Here is a 15118-nt window from a genome sequence, read left to right as displayed (position 1 = left end):
AAGCCATATCTTAATTTTCCTTCATGGAAATAAAGCAAAGGATAAGTGGGTGAGGCCGTCCACCAGCATGAGTGACAGGACGGGAGAGAGTGGGCGGGGCAGTGGTTGAGTCTTACCTTTCATTGCTTTATCGCCTCTGTGAGGGGGCATGTCCTACTGAAACACACCTATCATGTTTCTATTCAACGTTTCAGCTTTCGGAGCATTATCTTGTTTTTATCAGAAAACTATCTAATGAACACCTCATTCGATCAATAATCAATATATTGTCAATACAATAATCACTATATTTTTGAGACAATAGTCCACAATGTAAAATAATGTAGATGTAATAAGCAATGAAATAAACAAAGCAAACAGAAAGCCACATAAGCATTTCCTTATTATTATTATCTATAAATTAGATTGTATACATAGGTTATTGTTTTTATTGGGTTTTTGCAGGAGCAGATAATTGTCACATTGTGAGCATTTATAAAAAGTAACATATTTGCTATTTTGTAGACACATTTATAGATACGTATATATTTCTTTACATATTGCTCAACACCAAAAACAGCTTACAAAGACTGACAAGACTAAAATAAAACAACCATAGAAAAACAGACAAAAAAGAAAAGTAATTGGTCAAGCAACAGTTAACCATGTCAGTGATAGACACCGATAGACTGTATCATAGAATATCACCCACACCCCAACAAACACATTATTGATATCCCTCCAAACCGTGAAGGTGCCTAAATATAGAATGAGCGGGAAATGTGTCCTCTGAATGAATTGGAAGAATGGAGAATATAATCTTTTAGGAAAAACAATAGTGGCATACAACATTTATTCATAGTAAAAATGTATGTCGTAGCTTGTCCTAAAATCTACATGCACAAAAACGGTGAGCTTGTGGAATCATCTATAATAATATTAAACATTATTAACAGCATTCAATCGCTGACAGAAGAAGTTCCTCTTCTCCATACAGCGCCTGGCGTCCAGACGCTGCCTAGACAGACTCCCACAGTGGGTCCAGTCGGCGGGACACTTCCAGACGCTGTGTTCCTCCCCGTCCATCCACAGCCAGCGGGCCGCCAGCCAGCGCAGGCCGACCCACGCCTCCATCGTCCCGGCGTGGACCAGCTCTTCCTGGGCGAAGGATAAATCCTCGTGGGTGTGCAAGCTGAGGAGATCATACGAACCCGGCGGAAGCCCTTTGTCCACTCCCATTGCCCTGCAGTGGAGCAGAGCTTCCTCCCAAGACTTCTCCTCCTTCACCAACACAAAAAAGTCAGTCCCATTCATCTTCTGGTCCTGAAGAGACATTCCCTTGCCCCTCCTTGAAATCCCCTGGGGTGGAGAGACAGAGAGACAGGAGGAAAACCAGGACGTGGTACTCTGGACGGGGGAGCTCCATCTGACCTCCTGGTGAAGACCGCTTACCGGGAACTGAGTGGCGGCTTACACATTCACTCCTATCTTTAATAGTCTCAGAAAGAGGGGGAGGGAGAGAGAGAGAGAGAGAGAGAGAGAGAGAGAGAGAGGAGAGAGAGAGAGGAGAGCGAGAGAGAGAGAGATAGAGAGAGAGAGAGAGAGAGAGAGAGAGAGGAGAGAGAGAGGAGAGAGAGGAGAGAGAGATAGAGAGAGAGAGAGAGAGAGAGAGAGAGAGAGAGAGAGATTTGGAAAATCCGTATCTATTTTTTATTTTAATGGTTTGACATTAAGGTTTAACAATGTAGAACAACTGTAGGCCACCAGAAAAAACATGTTGCATTAGAACATCTAAAATTAAAGCTCATTCACACAGTCTCATAGACCCTGGTTTAGCCCCAGAACTCTGCTTGAAAAACACAAATGATACTGATACTATTCTACACACCAATCTACACATTCAACATGAATCCTTCCCTAGCTACTCCTGTCTCCAGCAGCCTGTTAGGCATATGTATCTGCCTAATATGTTTTATTTTATTTTTTAATTTGTTTGAAATTGTATTGCTGCTATTTTGACCCGGGCTCCCTCCAAAAAATACATTGTCATCTCAATGGCACTTGCCTGGTCGAATAAAGTTTTGATAGTAAATAAATGAAACTAGGCTATTCATAGTTTGTAGTTTCTTATTTCAAGTGAAGTATCCTCATTCATGCTTAACCAGGCTGTTCAAAGTTTATTATTTGAAGTCAAATATCTCACTCTCTCACTCAGATGAGATGTGGGATTCATGTTTAAGCAGGGTGTTCATAGTTCTCATGTAGTTTATTTAAAGCTAAGTATTCTCATTCACGTTTCAGCATGTTGTTCATAGTTCATAGTTTGTGTTGTGATATTAAGTTTGTATTTTTAACCTGGTGTTCTGTGATGACCCAGTGTGACCCTTGGGAATGCAGCTACAGCCCTGATCAATGCAGTGAGATTGTGCCAACGCTCCTTTGAGCTACAGCGGCATGCCTGAAGTGAGTCCACCTCATGCATGTCGTCACGGTAAGATGCAAAAGGAAAGAAAACACAAATACAATTTTGCATACTCATCCATTTGATGAGCCAGTTGGTATTATGAGCAAATCCAACAAATGAACAACCAAATTTAAACAAATGTTTACATCTTGAGATGAGGAGTGGTCAGGGGAACAGGTTTCTGTGTTTTTGGTGTGTGTGTGTGTGTGTGTGTGTGTGTGTGTGTGTGTGTGTGTGTGTGTGTGTGTGTGTGTGTGTGTTTGTGTGCATGGGGTTATGTTGTGTCCTGATTGTGCAAGTCAGTTTGAGACACACTTTTCATCCTTAAAGACTCCTAACTTAAAGCACACTATAATACAAACGTACTAAACATAAAAAAGTAAGTAATCCATTGATTAGAGAAATATGTCTTACATACACAATGTGGTTTGCCATTTAGCCTCTACAGTAGATCTTACAATTAATATATATTAGATGTATATACATTTGAAGTTAATCAAACAAAAGAATAATAACCTGAATCTGATTGTATTCTTGTTGACTCTGTCGTCAACATTCCTTTAATTGCGTTTGACATCATTGAAATATCCAGAGACTGTGAATGCAGTAAGAATGCCCCCCAAGGTTTCCATGACTGTAAGATGAGGAAGGTCATGTCTTCTTCTTCTTCTTCGTCTTCTTCTTGCTCTCCTTCGTCTTCCCTCGCTTCAAGGGCCCGCGGCGAACCGCACAGCCCCGCCACCACGCCTGGATCTGAGCACACACACACACACACACACACACACACACACACACACACACACACACACACACACACACACACACACACACACACACACACACACACACACACACACACACACTAGTAATGCTAACATCCAGGCTTTCCAATACCAAGCTTGCCAAGTTTGATGCATTAATATTAGTTGTATTATGGGGTGCTGGATGGTTACCTTGGTAGCAGCATGTTTCTGCAGCTCCTCATACTCCCGCCTCCTGCGAAGATTCTCCTTCTCAACCCTATCCTGAATAACAACCTGCTCACTCTCTCTATACTGAATACACTCACAAACACACACAACACACACACACACACACACACACACACACACACACACACACACACACACACACACACAACACACACACACACACACACACATACAAAAAAGAACACACACATCAATACACACACACATATATTAACAACCACGCCTACACACACCCACACACACACACACACACACACACACACACACCACACACACACACACACACACACACACACCACACACAACAACACACACACACACACACACACACACACACACACACACACACATACACAGCGTCCTGGTGGGAGGTAAGCTAACCTTCTGAGCCAGCTCCTTCAGGAGGAGCAGGTTCTGGGTCCTTCTGGTCTTCAGGGAGCCCAGCTGCTCCTGCTTCTCCTCCAGCGCCTCCTCGTACCTCCCCATCAGCTCCTCCAGCCTCTCTCCCAGCATCTAAACACACACACACACACACACACACACACACACACACACACACACACACACACACACACACACACACACACACACACACACACACACACACACACACACACACACACACACACACACATTAACAGACTAGACAAGCTCTGTCCCCTGTGTTCCCAGCTAGGACCTGCTCCTTGGTTACCTTATTGGAGAGTTTGTGTACTGTGCATCGCTCCTAAACCAGGAAGACATTTTCAAACATATTGTTGAGGGGATAACATCAAACATTTGGAGCTTTTAGACAACAGTGTGTTTACAACAAGCAAGAGGGAACTCCTGTTGACTTTGTGACAGAGTTGTGACTCGTGGTTGTCATGGCCACAGAACTGTCTCCCCAGGTTGTCCAGGGAACAGAGCGGTGTCTCCTGGTTGTCATAGTGACACAGATGTGTCTCCTGGTTGTCATGGCGAAAGAGTTATGTCTCATGGTTCCAATGGTTGTCATGCTGGCAAGGTTTGTCTCTCATGGTTTTCATGGTTAGAATTGTGTCTCATGGTTCTCGTGGTGACAGAGTGGTGTTTCATGGATGTCATGGTGTAGTGTTGAGGACCCACCCTCTGTTGCTCCTTCAGGAAGGTGATTGACACCTGGTGATTCCTCTGCTCCTCCTCCAGCTGAATCAGGAGCAACTACACACACATTATACACAATACATACATCACATACACAATACACACATCAAATACACAATACACACACATCACATTCACACCACATGCACAATACAAACACATTACACACAATACACACATCACATTCACATTAGGGATCGACCGATATATCGGTCGGCCGATATTATCGGCCGATATTCGCGTTTTTTACGTGTATCGGTATCGGCCGTATACGCGGCTGATTTTCGCCGATTTTTTTTTAATTTATTTTTTTACTTGTTCTACTCACCTGGTTTTTTTAATATTTGTTTAAATATTGTTCATCTACTTGTTCTTACTTGTTCTACCTCACCTGTTTTTATATTTGTTACAAAAATTGTTTCATCTACTTGTCTTACTTGTTCTACTTCACCTGTTTTTACTATTTGTTAAATATTGTTTTTTATATTGAAGTTCAATAAATAATAATAAAAAAAAAATCGCCTCAAGAAAATCGGTATCGGCGTATCGGCTAAGGCTCATGAAAAAATATCGGTATCGGTAGTCACTCTGGTTCAGTCTAATCGGGGGTCACTCTGGTTCAGTCTAATCGGGGGTCACTCTGGTTCAGTCTAATCGGGAGTCACTCTGGTTCAGTCTAATCGGGAGTCACTCTGGTTCAGTCTAATCGGGAGTCACTCTGGTTCAGTCTAATCGGGAGGTCACTCTGGTTCAGTCTAATCGGGAGTCACTCTGGTTCAGTCTAATCGGGAGTCACTCTGGTCAAGTCTAATCGGGAGTCGCCTTTGTTCAGTCTAATCGGGATTGGGCAGCACTCTGTTTCAGTCTATCGGGAGTCACTCTGGTTCAGTCTAATCGGGAGTCACTCTGGTTCAGTCTAATCGGGGGTGTCACTCTGGTTCCCGGAGGTGTCGTTGGTGTGAGGGTAACTGAACTGCGCTGCGGTTCTCCAGTGTGGTCTGAGCTCTGCTGTTGAGTTTGTTGGTCTGGAAGAGGAGCAGCTGACCGCTGGAGCCCACGTAGCGGCCCTCCCGACTCGTCCTCTCCTTCACCTCCTGCAGACTGTCCTGCAGGACGGCCGCCAGCTCCTCCCGTCGCTAGGCAACAGCAAAGTCAGGGGCAGGGCACTCATAGCGGAAGGTAAAAGACGGTGTTATGCAAGTGGTGAGAACCGTAACTAGTTGTCTAAACTTTAGTCCTCTAGTCTAGTCTGACAGCCCAAGTTATGCCTCAATTGGTCAAGAGGACTGATTATGGTTCTAGAGGTTGAGAAGACTAGTTAGAGTTCTAGTGATTTAGCGGACGAGTTATGGTTCTAGTCTTTGGTAAAGGGAACTAGTTATGGTTCTAAAGGTTGGTTTACAAGAGTAGTTATGGTTCTAGTGGCTCAGAGGAGTAGGAGTAGTTATGGTTCAAGTGGATTAGAGAACTAGTTTTGTGTCTAGCGGTTGTTCAGCAGGAATAGTCATGGTTCTGGTGGGTGGTTTAGAAGACTAGCAATGGTTCTAATTGTTGCTTCAGGTTACTAGTTATAGTTTAATGGTTCTAGTTTATAGGACTATTAATGGATAGAGTGATTTAAAATTAATGATGGTTATAATGGTTAAGGGTACTAGCTATGATTCTAGTTGTCATGATGAGTAGTTGTTGTGGTCGAAAAGACTGGATATGGATGTAGTGGTTTAAAAAGGTTGGGTGATGGTTCGAGAGTAGTAGTTCTGTTTCTCGTGGTTGGTTTAGAGGACCAGTTGTGGTTTGATTGGTTGGTGCAGAGAACTAGTTATGGTTCTAGTAGTTGATATAGAGGACTAGTTATGGTTCTAGTGGTAGGTATAGAGGCCTTGTTATGGTTCTAGTGGTTGGTTTGGAGGACTAGTAATGGTTCTAGTGGTTTGTATAGAGGACTACTTATGGTTCTAGTGGTTGGTTTCGAGGACTAGTAATGGTTCTTGTGGTTGACATAGAGGACTAGTTATGGTTCTAATGGGAGTAGTTAACTAGCTAACCTGGAGGTCCAGGCTGCCTTGTTGGTGGACGTTCTGCAGATGTTTCTGCAGCTGGTCTGTCCTCCTGAAACCATCCTCTGCTCTGAGAAGCAGAACAAAGCGCCTTGTTGACATAATCGTAGCATAATCCAGATGCATATCTATGATTGGTTGATCGAATTAGAGGCAAACATATGTTTGGAGCACAGCATCTTTGTTTGAGAAGGCCGATGAATAGGACAACGTTGGGCTACACGTTACACTTAAAAACTAGCCATCTCCTTCATTGACCTCATGGAAATACAAGGAAAAGGGGTGAGGCCATCCACAAGCATGAGTGACAAGGGAGGAAGAAAGGGCAACCGGTGGTGGTGGACAGTGGTGCATCCTTCACTTTTCATTGGTTTATCTCCTCAGTAAGGAGGCATGTCCTACGGAAACACACCTATCAGGTTTCTATTCGACTTTTCAGCTTTAGGAGCGTTATCTAGTTTTTATCATTAAAATATCATATGATTACTGTCATTCAATTAAAAATCTATATATTGTCAACCTATCGCTTATTAACAATACAATGATCCCCATATTGTCAAAACAATAATCGACAATGTCAACTTAAAATGTTGTAGATGTAATAAGATCTGAAGATCTGTCTTGAAGTAAGCTCATCCAGAATGCAGCACCCTGACTTTTCTTCAACCTCCCCAAGTTGTCCTACTCTGCACCCTCCCTGCACGGGCTACCGGTGGCTGCCATCGGATTCAAGTCGATTGATACTCTCCTACCGCGCCGCAAACGGCTCAGGGCCATCCTACATCCAGGACATGGTCAAACGCCCCTCCACTACCTTCTATTCCCGCCAAACGGCTTGTGAAGTTTAGTGCGAGTGTGCACCAGGACTTATCTGTTATATGTCTGTTTACCTGGTGATGACGTCATGGAGGGCAGATCGGCCCGCTGCCTCTCTTGCACATCCTGGAGGGGAAGCACGCCAGTACGAATGTCTTCGCCTCGCTCAGACAACCGCTCTGCTATTCCACTATCTAACATATTGCCTACACACAACAAACACACACACAAACACACACACAACACACACACCACACACACACACCCCACACCACACCCACACACACACCACACACACACACACACAACAAACACACACACACTCCTGTTCAACGGCTTTCTCACATACTATACCAGCAGAAGGACAGACGGACTGACAGCCACACACAGACAGAGAGGGGACCTCACACACCTGTCTCGGTCCATCTTATCCAGGTGGTCCTCTTGCCACTCCCCCTGCTTCTGATTGGTCCTCGGCTCCACCTGCCATAGAACAAGACACCCTGATTCACATACCAGATATTACATAAACATTGTATTCAATGTTTATGTTTCTCAACGATATACCTTTGTTGAGAAACATTGATAAGTAGGTATAGTACAGGTCTGTGGGTTGTTTCACATGGTCAAGTTACTCACCATGATGTGACTGAGCACGGCGAGCTGGTCGGCTGAGTCCTCCAACACCACACACACGCCAAGCACCTGGGACCACCTCATCCTGCTGAACCGCACACATACACACACACAATACACACACACACAACACAGTCACACAACAACACAATACACACCAAACCACGCACACACACACCACACACACAAACAAACACACACACACACACACACGCACTTTACGCACGCCCGCACGCCAACACACACACGCACACACACACACAAACACGCAGGCACACAACAAACAAACAACACACACAACACGCACACACACGCACACACACGCACACCGACACGACACACACCAACACACACACACCCAAACACACACACACCACACACACACACACACACACACACACACACACACACGCACACCTTTTAATTGCTGTGTCTAAGTTTATAAACCAGAACGCTTCATGGTTTTTTGAGACATTCAGCATGAACTACAGAGCAGTAACCAGTAGGTTTATGAACCTGAGTTCTTCCTGGTTTGCAATAAATTAGGACCATGGAAGAGATGCTGAAGACGTTATAGGTACAGTGGTAGGCATAAGTTTAGGCACCCATGCTAAAGTTGACCAAAAAGAGGCAATAAAAAATCATCTTTTGGAATTGATCTTTATGCCTTAATAAACCACTGACGGAAAAAATCCAACCTTTAGGACACCAATTTGCTTTGTGAATGAATAATGTATCGTAAATAAATAAATGTCCCTCAATTAAATACAGGGTGCATAAGTATAGACACCCCTATGTTAAAGTCCCATAATGGCAGGCAGATTATTTTTTTAAAAGCCAGTTAGATTCGATTAGATTAGATTAGATTAGGCTTTATTGATCCTTTTGGGATGACTCCCTCAAGGAAATTGATTGTCCAGTAGTTTACAGAAAGAAACACAACACAATATTAAGTTATTTCATGGATCAAGGATACTATGCATCCTCATTAAGTTCCCTTAGCCTTTGGAATTAAAATAGCCCCACATAATCACATACTCTTCACAATACCTAGAGATTGGCATGGTTTTATTTCAGTTAGCCTATTAGCTGGTTCGATTTGCATTGAGAAATCATTTGGCTATCATTAGGCCCTTAATGAGCTCACCCGTTATGGTTCAGGCTGTCTCTCAATGCACACCTTCTCCATTCTTGAGTGATGGATGACAGGCAGATTCTAGGATCTTAGATATTTCTTCTTTCAAAACGGCGTATTAAAATTATCATACATCTCAATACCAGCTTCTGTTGTTAGGACGTCGTTTTTTTAAGTCAGAAAATTGGTTATTCAACAGATATTCACGCTCCGAATAACAGCAATCTAAAAAAAAGCGGGGAAAAAAACTGATCACGGTATATTTTAATTTTATAATTCATAAAAATACACTTTTCGGACACCGAGGTTATGGGTCGTGGACCACCAGGGGCCTGGACACCTCAATTTGAGAACTGCTGGTAAATAGTTACGCATATTTTATGTATCTGCAGTAATGTACATGTGTATTTGCACATTTTCGGATGCAATTTTTAGTTGCCGTACATAGATGCATTGGTCTCTATTTGTACCCTTACCCTACTCTTAAACAATTTCAATAAAGTCATATTTTTGTAAATTATGAGCACATAACATTTATATGAATAATAATACAATACATCACAACTTACTTGCGTCTTTCAATCGATCGTTAAACTAAAAGATTACAATCTAAACAAAAGAATACATTTAATAGATAGGATACTCTGCGATATCCTCAGGTAAACTCCCTCCACTGATCTTATTGTTTGCGTAGATCACTATGGAAACGGAACACACTTTCGGCGTAAATCTTATAACACCAAGATAATAACGGAAACACACAATAATACAATAATTTGGTAAAAAATATATAAAGGTTAAATTGCTACTGGTTTGTTTTCACATTTTTGTTTTAATGTTATTTGTGATCAGGCGCCTCTGCGGCTGCCCATGTCAACAATAATTTCCCAGCGTTCCTAGCGTGCTTCCTTTTCCTCCATTTTTCGCTCCGTGAAGGTAAGCGAGCTAAAACTCGCAGTCAAAAATATCCCAATATTTCCTTGTCCTGATCACGTTCATTGCCCATATATCTCCTCCATGAACTAGATATATCTCCGATGGCTATTGATCGTAGATTGGTGTTTGTCGCGCTAAGGATGTTTTAGATATTGATAGGATGGTGCTCGGTGGCTTAGCCTGACTGGTCCCATTCTCACATACCGTGACAAGCCCCCCTTTACCACACGAGTTTATTCTGGTCTACTTTGTATATTGGAGTAGTTGTCTCTACCGCTGGCTGCGTTCTTTCGAAAAACGGACGTACATGCTTTTCTAAGGCAGCGGAGTAAGGCAGCGAAGTCTCAGGCTTCAGAGCTATAACTAAGTCATCAATGCAATTGTAGCATAGTTAAATGCTAATCAAACTAGTGAGCTAACTAATGTCCGCTGACGTGTGTTTCTTGTTGTTCTTTAGGTAAACCTCGCGCGGAGAAAAGTCACGATGCCAGGAAGGTGGGTCCCGGCTGTCTTGATCAACTATTTGATTGGTTCAGAAGGCGCTGTCTGGATGTGACTAACGGGTCCTCATGTTTTTTTAGACTGTGGAGTAAGGCCATCTTTGCGGGCTACAAGCGTGGTCTGAGGAACCAGAGGGAGCACACTGCATTGCTGAGGGTGGAGGGGGTCAACACCCGCACCGAGGTGGACTTCTACCTGGGCAAGCGCTGCGCATATGTCTACAAGGCAAAGAAGTAAGTCCCGTCTCCTAGACCTAACCTGTACTGTAACAGGACTGCAGTGCCATGATCGTGGTGTTAAAACTCTCACATGTCCATAATGGCTTAACCATCTAAAATGTATTATCTGGGGTACAGAGCAAATAAGCATCTTTGGTACTGAATGTAAAAAAAACAACATTTGAAGTGTGTTTTTAGTTGAAGTGAAAATGCACTGCATAGTGATGAGTCTAGTGGGTGGTTCACCTTTTGAGTATATTAACATCTGACTGAGGTGTAGCCCTATGATTGGCCAACCACTGCTGTGAAGTACCTAATGAATGAGCGCTGTCATCCACTTGTTTAATCTGCAAGGGAACACAATCAGTGTTACGAGTGATTAGGTGTCATTTGTACGATTCTTAAATCGAGGGGTACGGGCGGGCCAGCATTTTATATTAATAACGTTCAAATCACCATCGACTGCAGACATGTATAAGCGATAAACTACAAACTTGTTGAAAGCTTATACATTTCAATTTGTCCGACATGCGACGGCTATATTGTGAAATTAGTCTTTTGACTGCACCTCAGTATGAGACACTAGCGTTGAGACGGCTCCCTCTCATATCTTGCCTACTGATGCATTCATTCAAGGCAATGTTCTGCTGGGTTTGGGTCTGACCCTGGTTCTAGGAGTCTGAACCTGGAGGAGTCTGACCATGGTTGTGTTTTATTTCCAGGAAGACCGTGACCCCTGGCGGTAAGCCCAACAAGACCCGTGTCATCTGGGGAAAGGTGACTCGTGCCCATGGAAACAGCGGCATGGTTCGTGCCAAGTTCCGCAACAACCTCCCAGCCAGGGCCATGGGACACAGGATCAGAGTGGTGAGTTAGCCCATGGCGTCTAGACAAGATTCACAGGGTGTTGGTTAGACCTAGACTGGCTTTGTTCGTATGTTACCTGTGTGACGGGAAGTCCATGTTGGACCAGAGGTAGTGTGCTAGCAGGCTGCAAATGAATCTAGGCTTGCATGTTGTCGCTTGAGTAGATGACCCGCTTCAGACCATCTGAAAACATTGTGTGCTTGGCGCAGAAATAAAGCCTGGAGAACATCCTGATCGCGTGACCTCGCATAGTTTCCATATGCAGATCATTCTTGAACTTTTGCGGCCAAGATTAATTTCTTCCAAAAAGTATTCGGTGCAAATCAACACCGGTTGAGGTCAAATGCAGGTCATCGCTTGCAAAACAGAAATTATGTCTCCCGAAGCAATCAGCCGTAACGTTAACATTAGAGTAAACTTGGAGTAATTGCAGAAACAGTTTCGGTGTAAAATAAGTTGATTCACAGTACACGTTATGTTGGCATAAGTTTTGTTGCACTGATTGGCAGTTTGTCAAGGCAGGTATTCCCGCCCATCGCTCACTGTGGGCAGGTAGAGCTCCATACTGATCCATGTAGTGAAACCAAATGAGGGAACATGTTATCTGGATGGTCTCTAGGCTGGCAGAATTAGGGAGGTTCTGAAGTTAAAGGTGCATTGTTTAATTTTGTGACGTCTAGCAGGACGGACTTGCCATAAATGTAATGCATTCATAAGTGTTTTAATCCAATGAAAATGAGTCGTATAGATGTGTCCTCCTTCCTGCTAGTTGCCACTAAATCATGCACTCTGCCCATTTATTTTGTAAAAGTAGTACATTGTAGGGGTGCCTTGTAAATGTTAAACATTCTGTTGATCAATGTTTTTAATCTGATTTGTGTTTTTCTTTTTTCAGATGATGTACCCCTCCCGAATCTGAGCTGCTCCTTTGTTGTTGTAAATATACAATAAAAAAATCTGGTCCCAATCTGGTCTGATCCACTCTTTTTTTTTAAATACTGTTTTGCATCCTTGTTAATATGAACCATCATGTGTTTCCTAATAAAATATATTGGAATAGTAGATTACCTTTTAATAATATGGGGACTGGTGTTAATTAAACAAATTTGGGGAATGACCAGCAGAATGTGGTGGTTCAAATCTGGATTTAACTTCCTTATTTTAACCAATGTGTGTACGCTGCTTATCCAGTCCCGTACAATTGGGAAGTTTAACAGACTTTAACATAGATATTTTGCTTAGTTTGACATCCGTTGTCTTGATGATATTCAGAATAGTTTATTTGATAGCAGGGCAGTCTTGGGTAATGATAAATTAAGCAATTTGCAAGAAAACATGGGTGCTGTTGGGTCGGGCTTCAAGTAACTGCTCCAGAAACATGTACTCACCGGTAGAATCATAAACGGGCCATCCATCGATTCGACCCGAAACACTGTTGCAAACCATTTAGTAGTACATCACACAATTCATTTTGATATGACATACAGCTGTTAAAATCACTTTAATCCAAAGTTACAGGAAAAAAAGCTTTTCTCTAAAAAATTTTTTGTAATCCCAACTCAGCTGGAGCTACTTGGGAGACATGTCGGGTTGGTCATCCCATTGTGTATTTGGCGGACACGCCAGGAGTTTCCTAATCTGGCAGGACACTATGTTGGCTTCTGGCCCTTGACTGAAGCAGGAGAAAAGGCAGGCAACCATGACCTCCTTTGAGGGTCCCTGATACTTGTCTTACAGGCCCTGGGGCGTGGGGACTGTCTTAAGCTCTTCAACAAATGGTGTTAGGTCTTCAAAGACGAGCCTCATCAGTTCATCTACACCAGGGATGCCAGGGTGAAATTGGTCAGGGGGCCAGATTTTTTTCAAGAGACCTCAGGGTGCCGGATTACACTTTCGAAGAACTTAAACATTTTCCTATGCATGCAAGTAGCCTACATTTATAAATGAGAAATGCAACAAAATAGACTAGGTGCCAACAAAACACATGACCTATAAATAACACAAGTGTAAACTGTTAATTACTTTTATTTTATTTATTGAAGGCTTGCACAAGTGAACTAGGCGATCGCCTAGGGCGGCAAATGCGTTGGGGCGGAAAAAGTGTTGGGGCGCTCCCTGGTGGCGGCCTTAATTGATGAATACATTTTAATGAATCGAGCGTGTTTTCTAAACACGTTTCGAAATGGAATGGAGAATGGGGGATGAACAGTTATTTAATCGTAACAGACCAGCAGCAGTAACAGACCAACTGACGGATTCCAAAAAAAAAAAAAAATTGATTAAAATTAAATAAATAGGCCTACATATATTCTCCCCTTATCACCCGCGGGACGGATGTGACATACAGTCGGGCCGTAACCCTGGCATCCCTGAACTTGAAATGTTCTCTGGTTTTAAACAAAGTACTTATCTAAATCCCCTTGTACATCTAAGTCCCCATAATTATTTACAATATTTGATTGCACCGGCCTAGACAGCTCGACTATAGATACGATGTAAACGTATGTTCACTCATCCACACAATGTCCTTGTATTACAGCCCCGGCCGTAGATTTCAGGAACAACTAAACTGTCGGGTAGTTAGAGAACAGCCTTGTCATAGCAGAACCAAGTAAAAGGCCTTAAATAATGCTATGTAACTTGGTTTAGGACATAACATTACAGCTTGTATAGATAAGATATTTGTATAAAAAAATAACACTCAAGTAAAGAGAAAAAACTAAAAGTATAATATGACCACCTTAACCGATTGATTAAATAAATGTGCAACTGAACAATTGTGCATACTGGGAAGACTTTATGCAAGAGTACGTAAATAAGCAGTTTATTTTAGCAGTCAGTGTTCAGTAAATGCATAACATTTATTGATAAACATGTCTATAACATTAGGATATAATATAGTGTAGGCTAGGCCTATATAAAAGACGGATTCCGTTTGAAGGTGGTGACCTTAGCCACATTGCCCACCAGATGACGCCAGAGTAGCGTCTTAAACTGTAGACCTATATAATCGTTATTTATTACAACTTTTTGTTGTGCACAAAATAATTACAAACGGATATTCGTTGAAATCCTCCATAAATTGGTAACATTTTCGGACCTTTGAAAAGTTATCCATAATCTTACTCATAATCCTCTATGTTCATTCAGAAAAATACATATTGGACTATTCAAGAAACATCACTAAACAATTAGGAACAGGGAGTAAACAAATTAATATACATGAGATGAATTGTGCAATTAAATCTTAATTCGGTTAGTCAGTAGTCCAAATATATCCAGGTTGATCTTAAATGTATAATAAAATAATTTTCTTTTAATATTCTCAAAAGTCAGAAAATGAACAAGAATAGAGCAGGGTTTACAACTCTGCTCTAAGAATGAACAGAGAG

At 42.3% G+C, this 15118-nt stretch overlaps 2 protein-coding genes and 1 long non-coding RNA gene across 4 annotated transcripts; 1 reads left to right on the top strand and 2 right to left on the bottom strand.

Moving 5' to 3' along the window:
• Positions 1-3017: 3017 nt before the first annotated feature.
• iqcg (IQ motif containing G) lies at positions 3018-7634 on the bottom strand. The gene is made up of 8 exons (XM_056610392.1): positions 7625-7634; positions 7508-7559; positions 6606-6687; positions 5535-5696; positions 4543-4617; positions 3817-3948; positions 3397-3498; positions 3018-3196 (listed from the first exon to the last, which is right to left on the bottom strand). Exons 1-8 carry the CDS (start codon positions 7632-7634, stop codon positions 3095-3097), a joined length of 717 nt encoding a protein of 238 aa, XP_056466367.1. The 3' UTR covers positions 3018-3094.
• A 210-nt stretch (positions 7635-7844) lies between these two features.
• LOC130405526 (uncharacterized) lies at positions 7845-9863 on the bottom strand. Its single transcript, XR_008904350.1, has 3 exons — positions 9774-9863; positions 8073-8157; positions 7845-7916 (listed from the first exon to the last, which is right to left on the bottom strand). It is a non-coding gene; the product is annotated as an uncharacterized LOC130405526 (long non-coding RNA).
• Positions 9864-10082: 219 nt separating this feature from the next.
• rpl35a (ribosomal protein L35a) lies at positions 10083-12693 on the top strand. 2 transcript variants are annotated; one of them, XM_056612044.1, is made up of 5 exons: positions 10083-10140; positions 10598-10635; positions 10722-10874; positions 11582-11726; positions 12622-12693. In XM_056612044.1, exons 2-5 carry the CDS (start codon positions 10625-10627, stop codon positions 12643-12645), a joined length of 333 nt encoding a protein of 110 aa, XP_056468019.1. In that variant the 5' UTR covers positions 10083-10140; positions 10598-10624; the 3' UTR covers positions 12646-12693. The 2 variants fall into 2 exon arrangements, with proteins under 2 accessions (XP_056468019.1, XP_056468020.1); XM_056612045.1 differs by lacking the exon at positions 10083-10140 and adding an exon at positions 10148-10468.
• Positions 12694-15118: the final 2425 nt, after the last annotated feature.

This window comes from Gadus chalcogrammus, chromosome 16 (genome assembly GCF_026213295.1).
Source record: "Gadus chalcogrammus isolate NIFS_2021 chromosome 16, NIFS_Gcha_1.0, whole genome shotgun sequence".
In the NCBI taxonomy this organism is placed as follows: domain Eukaryota; kingdom Metazoa; phylum Chordata; class Actinopteri; order Gadiformes; family Gadidae; genus Gadus; species Gadus chalcogrammus.
The sequence above is the reverse complement of the archived record's forward strand: the minus strand, read 5'-3'. Positions and strand labels throughout refer to the sequence as shown.

Excerpts from the sequence above, each read along its gene's own strand:
- iqcg (XM_056610392.1), bottom strand. Across the intron at positions 6,688-7,507 it reads CTCCATGACGTCATCACCAG|AGCAGAGGATGGTTTCAGGA; the intron begins GTAAACAGACAT and ends TCTGCTTCTCAG. Across the intron at positions 5,697-6,605 it reads AAGGCAGCCTGGACCTCCAG|CGACGGGAGGAGCTGGCGGC; the intron begins GTTAGCTAGTTA and ends GCTGTTGCCTAG.
- rpl35a (XM_056612044.1), top strand. Across the intron at positions 10,875-11,581 it reads TATGTCTACAAGGCAAAGAA|GAAGACCGTGACCCCTGGCG; the intron begins GTAAGTCCCGTC and ends TTTTATTTCCAG. Across the intron at positions 11,727-12,621 it reads TGGGACACAGGATCAGAGTG|ATGATGTACCCCTCCCGAAT; the intron begins GTGAGTTAGCCC and ends TTCTTTTTTCAG.